Source organism: Monopterus albus, unplaced genomic scaffold (assembly GCF_001952655.1).
Source record: "Monopterus albus unplaced genomic scaffold, M_albus_1.0 scaffold286.1, whole genome shotgun sequence".
Classification (NCBI taxonomy): domain Eukaryota; kingdom Metazoa; phylum Chordata; class Actinopteri; order Synbranchiformes; family Synbranchidae; genus Monopterus; species Monopterus albus.
In genome coordinates, this window is record NW_018128166.1 from 380,480 (window position 1) to 391,835 (window position 11,356).

Sequence of the window (11,356 nt, forward strand, 5' to 3'; positions counted from 1 at the left end):
GGACCCCGTACTCCCGGAGCACCCCCCACAGGGCGCTGCGAGGGACACGGTCGAATGCCTTCTCCAGATCCACGCAGCACATGTGGACTGGTTGGGCAAACTCCCATGAACTCTTCGCCACCCTGAAGAGGGTATAGAGCTGGTCCAGTGTTCCACGGCCAGGACGAAAACCGCATTGTTCCTCCTGGATCCGAGGTTCGACTATCGGTCGAATTCTCCTCTCCAGTACCCTGGCATAGACTTTCCCGGGGAGGCTGAGGAGTGTGATCCCCCTATAGTTGGAACACACCCTCCGGTCCCCCTTCTTAAAAAGAGGGACCACCACCCCGGTCTGCCAGTCCAGAGGCACTGTCCCCGACCGCCATGCGACGTTGCAGAGGCGTGTCAACCAAGACAGCCCCACAACATCCAGAGACTTAAGGTACTCAGGGCGGATCTCATCCACCCCCGGTGCCTTGCCACCGAGAAGCTTCTTGACTACCTCAGTGACTTCAGCTTGGGTGATGGACGAGTCCACCTCTGAGCCCTCAGCCTCTGCTTCCTCATCGGAAGACATGGCGCCGGGATTGAGGAGATCCTCGAAGTATTCCTTCCACCGTCCGATAATATCCCCAGTTGAGGTCAACAGCTGCCCTCCCCCACTGTAAACAGTTTCGGCAGGGCACTGCTTCCCCCTCCTGAGGCGCCGGACGGTTTGCCAGAATCTCTTCGAGGCCGACCGATAGTCCTTCTCCATGGCCTCACCAAGAACAAACATAACTTGAGAAACAAATTCCAAAGTACCTAAAACCAGACAGAATATAGTATTTGAGAGACAATCAGAACAAGAATTATCCTCCTGCAATTAATCCCTGAGAACAAAAATACCTTAGAACAAGACAAGACATAGTATTCGAGAGAGACCAAGAAATCGGGGACAGGAATATTACTGCCATAATTAATCTTGCAATGGGGGAAATACCTTTATTTCAGCCATGAGGATCTCTGAAAAACTACTCAAAAATACCCAAAACAAAACAATATAAAGTATTCGAGAGAAATCAAGAACAAGATTTTTACATATGTGCATATTTACAATGCATTTTTACCCCCAGGATTTGAGTATTGCACCTCAGTAGACTATTACATAGTCCCTCATAATTTCACCTAGCTTATCACTGCAGTGATGTATTGTACAGTCTGATAGCTGTGGGGAGGAAAGACCTGCGGTAACGCTCCTTCTTACACTGGGGATGTAGCAGTCTTGTGGTAAAGGAACTGTTCAGAGCCTCCACTGTGTGGTGCAGGGGATGGGAGGGGTTATGCATGATGGATGTTAGTTTTACCAGCATCCTTCTGTCTACCACCTCCTCGATGGAATCCAGAGGGCAGCCCAGGACAGAACCAGCTCTCTTAACCAGCTTGTTGAGTCTCTTTCTGTCCCTGACCGTGCTACCTCCTGCCCAACCCACAACAGTGTAAAAAACTGCAAATGCCACCACAGTATCATAAAATGTCCAAAGGAGTGCCCCACACACACCAAAGGACCGCAGTCTCCTCAACAATTGGAGGCGGCTCTGGCCCTTCCTTTACAGGGAATCTGTGTTGTTGGTCAAGTCCAGTTTATTGTTGAGGTGGACACCGAGGTATTTAAAGGTGTCTCAATATCTGAGCCCTGAAAGCTCACCGGCGTGAGTGATGGTGATTTTCACCGGAGGTCAATCACCATCTCTTTTGTCTTGCTGGTGTTCATGATGCACAGTCGCGCAGCCTTACAAACTGAGGTCTTTTTGTGAGGTAGTTAATGATCCATGCAGACAGGTGTTGGTCCATACCTCTCCCCGTCAACTTCCCCCTCAGCAGTGAGGGGGAGTCAAATCTGTTAAAGAAACAATTCAGTTTGTTTGCCCAGGCCTAGTCTCCCACGACCTGGTGACCATCCTCACTTTTTTCGTGGCCCGAGATGTGTTTCAGACCTCTCCACACTTCACGTTCATTGTTCGTTTCCATGCTCTGCTCTAGCTTCTTCCTGTAGCTAGCCTTGCACCTCCGGATCATATACTTTAGTTCCCGCTGCACTCTGCTCAGCTCCTCCTTGTCCCCTGAGAAGAAAACCCTCTTCTTCTCATTCAGCAGTGCCTTTAACTCGGGGCTCACCCATGGCTTGTTATTGGGAAAACACCGTACTCTCCTGGATGGTACGGTATTTTTCCACAAAGAAGCTTATGTAATCCAGGAGGACTGCAGAGGATGTCCCAGTCTGTGGTGTGAAAACAGTCCCTCAGCTGCTCAATTGCCTCCTCTGTCCATACCTTTACTACTCTGACCTGTGGTGACACCTTTTTCACCACTGGAGTATACACAGGAAGTAGGTGAACAAGGTTGTGGTTCTTGAGCAACTTGGAGGGGGGAGGGGGGCGGAGGTGTATGCCTTCCTGGCATTTGCATACAGTAGGTCCAGAGTTTTATTGTCCCTTGTGCGGCAATTAACATACTGGGTGAAGTTTGGGAGGGTGGCAGAGAAGGGGAGGGAAGCATGGTTAGAGCATGTGGGTGTTGTGTCTACAGCTGAGACACGGCGCTTTGTGCCCGCTCTCATGCAGCAGTAGCGTTGGCCGAGGGAGGAATGTAAACAGTCACCGCCACTACATGTGAGTACCCCCGAGGAATGTAGTACGGCCGTACACTGATTGCTAATAGCTCAATGTCCCTGCTACAGAGTTTTTCCTTAACAGTGATGTGCCCGGGATTGCACCATCTGTCATTTATGTACACCCCACCCCCCCAACCCCCTTCCCTCTTACCGCTTTCTGCCACGCTTCAATCTGCATGGACTAGTGTGAATCCATGTAGGGAGATTGTTCAGCCAGGTCTCGGTGAAGCACAGAAGGCTACTCTCCCTGTACACCCGTTGCAGTCTTGTTAGCTTGTCCATCTTGTTGGAGAGGGACCGGACGTTTCCCATAATGAGAGATGATAGGCATGGCTTATACCTCCGTTTCCTCTCTCGGCGCTTTACGCCAGCTCTGCACCACCACATTTTACGTTGCATCTCCGAGGGAATCTCCAGCTTCTCCCTGTAAGGAAGCCAGACACGGCTGAGGGCGAGCAGCTGCTCTTGAGAGTAAACAATGGGGCCGCTACTCCTAGAGTCCCTTGACTCACGAGCTCGTGAAAGAGAATAAAACAATAATGCAAACGCAATAAAAATTTGTACTCCTAGTAGCACAGCTCCACAGAGGCCTACAGAGAGAAGTATAACACAAAGCAAACACAAAAAACTTCGGAAAGCATGGAAAAAAAACACAAAAGAGGACAGAGCTACTGGAACTAGCTGCCACTCCGCGCGCACCGGAAATGAGGAGAAACTACCACAAAGTGGCTTAGTAAGCTGTTGGACCACCACATTCCGCTATAGAACATAGAACAGCTATAGTTCACCCTGGCATTTATTCAAGTCTCTAAAGTCTACTGGAGGAATGAACACTCTTCTTCCATCAGTCCTGGATCTGGTAACTATGAAGGTCATAGCGTATGATTCACATTATATTCATACTCGTCAAACTATTCAGTGACCCCTCATGCCCTGTAGATGGGGGCACTGTCATCCTGGAAGAGACCACTCATTTATTCAGGTTTGTCCTTTAATGTGTCCCCTGTCTGTGTGCAACAGTCAGAGGCTAGAAAATACATATAAACCAACAACTCAGCTGCCTCCAACAGTCTTTGTCTGCTTTTGCTTGTCTCTTCCTTGTAATTATTACTCTGACTGGCATGTCAAAACATGCTGATTGTCAGGTGATTCTAGTCTTCCAGTGTTAGCACTGAGGTTAATGGAGCATAAAGCATGACTCTGTGTATATGTGTGGGTGGGGGTCTGTGTGAAGCAGCATGTTCTAGTTATGGCTGCCAAGGAATTCTGTTTGCATTGTGCAGTATGCTTGCACGCTTTAGAGGAGTGTATCATGTTTGTTAAATGCATGTGCTGTGAGAAAGAGGGAAAGAAAAGCATGCAGACAGAGAGGTGTGCCCCTGTGTGAACCAGGCAGGCCTGTAGCCTCATGCCAGCACTGTGCTGCTGCCGGCTGACGTCATGGAAAGAAGCATCAAACTTGGCGAGGCTGGGAAGAACCAGCATTGACGGGCTAGAATTAACTACACTCAGCCATATTGTGCTAGCTCATTGTGCTTACTCTGCGCACACACACACACACACACACACTACACTCACTGTGTCTTCTCCAAGGCTGCTATTTGGTCATGAGCTCTTAAAATATTTGACTGGAAGACCTCAGTGGATATAAAAAATAAAAGCTATTTGTATGTTCAGTAGAGTTTAGTGTCATAACCTCTGCTTTGAGATGAATCCAAAGGCAGTTTCACATTGGAAAAAGTCTGTTTCACACCCAATAAATGGAATCAGCACTGTTGATTTAATTATGTAGGCGCATCTTGTCACTAGGAAACATCTGAAGAGATTTGACACTGGTGTTGCCAGGTCACACTGTATCATCTACAAAAATACTGCATGCATTGCTGCTTCAAAGCATCTGTATGCATTATGCACCTTGTCAAGGGTTACTGACTTGCAGGTTTGCAAGGAAAAAGCTGTCTCACTTTTTATGTATCAGAATGAATCACACCACAGCATCCTGAAAAATAAACACTTCATGCTATCAAACTGTTTTTTATAGAGCTATGACCGGAACAGTGTGCAGAGTTGCTTGCTGGCACTTGTACTTCTTCTACAGTATCTTTATATCAGTCTGTAAAGTATGTCTGTGTGTTATCCTAGCTGTTTCCTTCAGTTATTCATTTGCTTAAGGGAATTCCATGAGGAAATGGGATTATTTATTTTATGACACATCTCAGTCATCGTTCATCGGCATGTTTGCACCAGATGCTGCAGAACCTTCTACAGTGCTGCTCACTCTGATCTGTCTCTCATGTTCTCCTTGTATCTTTCTGACTTTCACACTGACTTATTTTGCAGAGATTTTCCACCCTCTGGCCTCTTCATACCATGTATGCAGCAATTTAGACAAACTGCATTGTCAGTTTATTCAGGCAGGTGAGAAAAAGATGAACTGTGCCAAGATGTCTGCAGATCATGTCTGCAGCTGTAAGAACATAATCTGGACATTTTACAGGAATCTACTTCAGAATGTGCGGTTCTAGGCGTGTAGAGAAACAGCTATTGGCAGACAGCACTTAGTCATGTAAAACCTGATATAACAAAATGAAACAAAGTTTGTGCTATTACTCATTTAACCATTTCTTCAAGTGTTCAAAAGCTGGTATGAATGTCATAAAACCAAATTACAGGAGGGAGTGCAGAGACAGTCATCAGGCTTAGTTACAGTTAAGGATGCAGAAATTTCTAACTTCTCATTCTGCAAAAGACATATTTGGGCAAGTAGCTGAGATATTTTACTTGCCCAAAACTTTTACTTTTCAAAAGTGGAAAATGGAGGCCTATTAAAAAATTTCAGACCAGCTTTGAATATACTTTTGTTTCATATTTCTACAGCATCTGTGTTTCACCGCCCTTTTTGGTTTTTCTTTTTCATTTTATTCATTATCTATTATTGATAGACAAGTCAGGAACACACAGCCTTTGATTGGTCGGCAGACACAGTTCACAGAATCAAGGCAAAGTAAACACAGAGGGCTAACAACAATGGTTGTTTTCAACAGGGAAAAATATTCAATCGCATATTTTTTTCCACTTGCCTGATCAGGCAACTGCATAATGCATTCCACTTCTCCGAACATAGAGTTTACTTGCCACGGTCAGGTGTTAATGTCGGGCCCTGGGTTGTAGGTGAAAAAGTAAAGATACACTGCTAACATTAGGCATCCTGTGATGTGTGCAGTAACAAAGGGCTTTTCCAAGTCGATTCCTACTTCATGTCTCTGGCCCTGTCTCAGGATATCCCTGTCATAACTAAAGCAGGGACATTTGCCTGCTTCATAGGTGTGCAGTATGCTGGATTAAATAGAATCCAAACATGAAATCTGATTTTGCTGCTGCAGTTGTATAAACAGTGCTTTGCATTGCACCACACTGAACTTGAATAATCCCACAGCCAATTTGCATTAGAAACTTCTCTGGGCCATCACAGGCCAGTGATTGTGTCAGGTTCCCACATCCACTCTTGTCAGTAAAAGCAGACACACAGAGTGTTGAAGGACATCACATAGTTCATTGATTTGATGTTAGAATTATATTACAACACCTGACCAGTCTGTTGGAACCTTAGGCCTACTTGATATATGGATGGTTTGGAAGGAAGGTGTTCTCATTTCAGTGTTAGATCTCTTAATAAAGAAATAAATTAACTTCAGACCATTTCCCATGGCCCCATGTGGTATTTCCCATATTATGCTTTTGGACTCACCTAAGTGTGTGAATGCACCAGAGTAGAACAGTAAAGCAAGGTTCTCCCTATTAATCCTCATTGACAGCCCCTCAGTCTAGTAGATGATATCTAGTGCACACTGCAGCTTTTGACCTCTGTATTGTTTGTGAAGGTGAACTAAATTGTAAAAAAATGTCGTTAGAATATTTAGCATAAAAGAGAATAAGTTTTTGGGCCGTAGAGATATGAATAATCAACATTTTTAAAGGTAAAAATAAAAACCAGTTGTGACAATAACCCCAAGCAGTCTCTTGCTTTAACAAGAGCACTCAGAGAGCACACATACCTCTGCCAAGGCACAGCATTCGCTCACGCAAATGGGCTCCATGTGAAAAATTAGATCCAGAACAACACAAAATGTGTCCTAAAGTCCTCCGTCTGGATTGGATCTGGATCATCTTTTAGGGTATTTTAGGCAATTATACTCTGTTCTGTCTTCATTATAGGCCAAGTTATGGCAGAAAATATGCATTAAATGGGGTTTTCAAGGCTGACTTTAAATGGCCATCCAATCTGGAATCCAGATCACAAACGGATCAAATTTGGTCTGGTGACAGACATTGCCACCCTACATATGTGCGTCAAATTTCAAACAAAAAATGATTTTGAAAACTTTTGATAAAGATATGATCTAGCCCCCCCACCCAGGTTAAAATATGTAAATTGTTTTGTGACCTTGACCTTTGACATTTTTTCAGCCAAGGTCTAATCACTTCTAGGGTCGGTCCCCACCAATGTCAGTACCAAGTATGCTGATGATTCATCCACCAGTTTGTCCATAATCCTGCTAACCAACACACACACACTCAGAACCAAAAACATTACCTCCTCAGCAGATGTTAAAAAAAGTGCTTGAGCCTTGCACGCTGATACTCTCTAGCTGTGATTCATTACAATGTGGTAAAGTTATTTTAACGCCTTCTTTATTTTTGGAAGCAGAACTTATAGAGTGCTTGGGTTTAATAAAGTATTCAGCTGAACATTCACTTAACTAATCAAATCAAGTTGCTTAGAAGAATTGTTAATTTAACAGCCTACTTCCCAGCATGCATTGTATTTGGAGTAATATTCTCTAGCCTTCTCAATAGAGAGCTAAACTGAACATGGTGCTTCTAATTATGCTGACACACAAAAATCCAGCCTTCTTCAACAGCATGTTGTGCAGCCCACTTCATATGTTTAGATAAAGAAGGTAGTTTTTTGAAAACGGATCAATTACCATTGTTTATTTAATATTTATGTGGTTAATGGCCTATGGCATACACAGTTACCCATAAGACCTAGATAGTTGTGGGCTGAATGTCACAGCTTCACAGAAGAAGAAGTCCAGATGTGTGTGATAACAGCAGCACAGAAAGGACTGAGCACAGCAGAAGTTTGTAGATAGCAGAGAGTCTTGGTGAGTTTTATGGATGACATAGAGAAAGTACCTGGGCATAGACAAATAGGAACATCCTTGGCATTTAAATGTATCAGAATTTGGTCATGGTAAGAAAGGAGAGGAACAGAGAGAGGATGGCAAGGTATAGCTCCACATCAGACCCATCAGTGGCTGATATCCCTGTGAGGTTGAGAATTGGGCCCATATGGCAGCGCTCTGTTAGTCATGTCAGCACAGCTAGACTGGCTTTTCTCACCATTGTCACGGTGCCTGTCACTGTCTGGCGGTTGTTTAAAGAGTTCATTACTGTTGTTGCCCATCATAAAATCATGTCTTATTCATACAGTACTTGGCATGTTTATATTTTGACTCAAATGTCAACAGACTTTCTCGAGTGTAGTGGTAGATTTAATTGGATAAGTGCTCCAGGTTTACTCCACAATAAAGTGCTGTTGTGACTGTTGTTTGGTTTAGAGCTGATAGCACTAATGAAATAATCACCTGGATATTGTCTGTCAATGTAGACCTTAATTTTCAGCCTGGAAAGATAAATAGAATGCTGCCAGCATGTGCATGTTAGCGTGTGTACACGCATAAACACATTTCACATGTTACATGTGAGCCTGATATTAGTTGTGAGCTCTTTGAGAGTGTGACCTCTGCTTATGCGAGTTCATAGGTCCACTAATCTTTCCAAGTTTGAGCTGCTGTATGTCACTGCTCCTGGGTCATCAAGCTAAGTGATGAGCCATAGGCTGATGGAAAATCCTTAGTGTTATTGCCACATATTACTTTTATTTGATTGGATCTGGAGTGGACATAATGCAACGCAAAGGTGGGGTGCTGGTGAAGTAGCAGGGTTCCATTCAGGTCCAGGAGCCATCTACCACCTGCAGGCACAAACCTATGAGTGCTTGTTCGTGCTGTAAATCACTCTGTGATATCGACTTTCTGTTAGTGGTCAGCTGCTCTGAACACCTCTGTCAGGGTGCTTACAAACACCTCGCAACCTGTGAGAGGGATGTTAATGGAAAGCAACCTGAGGTCACTCTGGGTCAGGTAGTTTGCCAGAAGTGAATGTTCTGCTTTGACTTTATCTAATCACCAATTTGCATTCATTACAAAAGGTATGTAGGTTTATATTGAGCACACATTCTAATAAGGATTCCTGGCATATCACAGGAGCAGCAAAGTTGTTAGTGCTAGAGTGAGTGATGTGCCAGCATAAGTGGTGACGTGTGAGCATCTGTCACACCCTGCTGTACATACAGTATATGCAGAGCTGGAGGGATATCCCTGAAGGTGGATGAAGGTGGTGGGTGATGCCATGCTTGTGGCAAGCTCACTAAGTGCCTTCTGGCTATATTAGCAAGGCACTTTGTCTTGGATAAATATAGTAGCATGTCACAGAGTCGAGTTTGGAATGATTGTAGAGGTATATTCTTGGCTGAATAATTCAATCTAAGTTTTGTTTATGATGTGGTAATGGGCTTACTGTAGTACTATTTCAGCTGCTGTGGAGGCACATGCACTGAAAATTAAAGTGCAGTAGAACTGTTTATCTCTTTGTTTTCTTTTTGACATGTTTTCTCTTCCTTCCCTTACAGACAGTACAGTCACATAAGCCTCACTTCTTGGCAGTGCACTGTCAAGAGGTGGGTGGGAAGAATTATGAGGCGTCCATGACACATGTGGATAGTTTTGTCAAGTAAGTACTGGGCCTATAATGTGGTTATTTGAGCTAATGATCTTGAGCAAAGTGGTAATAGTTCAGTAAAGTCTCTGATAAGGAAACACCCATTTGATGGTTGGTGGAAGAAGCAGGAATAGTTTATTTTAAACTAAGTGGACTACTCCCCCCACTGGTGACATCAAGGCTGTACAACAGCACAACAAAATATGTTATCTTTTTATAGAATGTCTTATAGTGTCAATCTTGTATCAGCACAAATTCTTAATTGTGCTTGAACTTGACAAACATTTCCTTTCCACTAACATGTCCTCATCTATCTGTGTGTGTGTTCTCCCCATCAGAGAGTTGTTGTCCACTGATGCCATGAAGGAATACAGCAGAGCCTGCGTCTACCTTGATGAGAACTACAAATCACAGGAGCAATTCACAGTAAGTACCGTTTCATACATTATTGGTGCATTCGCATTCCATGGCAAAGTATCTGTGAACTCTTAGAATTTGAAGTTCACGTGTATTGGCTCGAGGATGAATCACTGGCTCATCAGTGACTCAGTTCGATTAGATTTTTCAGCCTGGTGAACCATGAATTTATTCAGGACTGATCAGCGAGAACTGTATACGCTACCATTCAAAATTTTGGGATCAACTCCATTTTTCCAGTTGTTATCACTGTAATTCAGCAGCCAAACACACTTGTGACATTCTGTCTACAACTGAAATCAAATATTTTTGGGATAGATAACACTGTTGCAGAGGTTCCCACAGATGTGTTGCACTTGCAGGATGCTTTGCTTTCATACTTCACCTGGAAAGTCTGGACACTGTGCTGCCACTCCATTGTTTGAAGCCAACAGTCCTGGTCTTTGGGTCATTATCCTGCTATAGGATGGAACCCTGCAATGTCTGACTTCAATTGTTCGTTTCCTTTTCCAAATAATGCTTCAGAATGTGTAACACAGTCCTTTCCAACACTGCCTTTGTACAGACTGAAGTTATTATTGTACGTAATCAACGAATGCTGGAATACTTGTAGGAATCGCATCAATTTTCAAGGTTTCATTTACTTCCATTGCAAAGAAAAAGAAAAGTTAACCGAATACTTGATTCATGAAAAAGGGCTTTTTTTCATCAAATTTACACATACTTTTAATTTCGGAAGACTGTTAACTCTGGCATGTTACTTCTTAGCTTTGTACAATTTAAGGTTATTGACTGGATTTGAGCTGCTTAAATGTCAAAATAAAAACCAGATAAAGGAGGATGACCACAGATTTTAAAATGGTAATGTACATTAAATAAACTATGAATAACATGAAAAGAGTAGTAGAAGAACTAACAGCAGTAGCAGTTTCATAAATCATGACACTTTTGTGTGAAGTAGCACATCTGATTTTGACAGACCTCATTTCTCTGAATTCTGATGACATGAACAAGGAAAAATCACAGCATGAAGACGTGTCATCACTTAAGTGATATTGGGATCGGCTTTCAAATTAAGACACTGGTGGAATTTTAGCTTGTGTGGTTGATTTGCAGTGGCTAGAGCAAAAACACACTATGCAAACATGCTAGTTGTGAAAGTCTAAAAAAGGTTTACCTTGTTGTTTGTTTTAAAAGTACTTTAAATTCAAGAGGGTCTTTATTTAGGGAATTTTGACATATCAGGCTCTGAACACATAACATAAAATGAGACCTACAAATGGACTTAAACATTGCAAGCTTTCTCAAGCTGGTTGATCTGCAGCTGTTGGCTAATAGAACGGAAAACTCTCCAAAGATACTTAATGAGATCTACTCATATTGAGAGGTGCAGTGTGTAGTGACAGCAGATGACCACAGGATGGCAGTATATATATATAGTATGTGTATGTGTGTGTGTGT

General features: G+C 43.2%; 1 protein-coding gene across 6 annotated transcripts in view; it reads left to right on the forward strand.

Annotated features, from left to right (window-relative positions):
• The window catches only part of inpp5a (inositol polyphosphate-5-phosphatase A), a 218,766-nt gene that overhangs the window by 41,962 nt on the left and 165,448 nt on the right, over positions 1–11,356 (forward strand). For all 6 annotated transcript variants that reach the window (XM_020622674.1, XM_020622676.1, XM_020622673.1 and 3 more), the window contains 2 exons: positions 9,390–9,490; positions 9,817–9,904. In XM_020622674.1, coding sequence (XP_020478330.1) covers positions 9,390–9,490; positions 9,817–9,904 — 189 coding nt within the window. The remainder of the gene's footprint in view (positions 1–9,389; positions 9,491–9,816; positions 9,905–11,356) is intronic.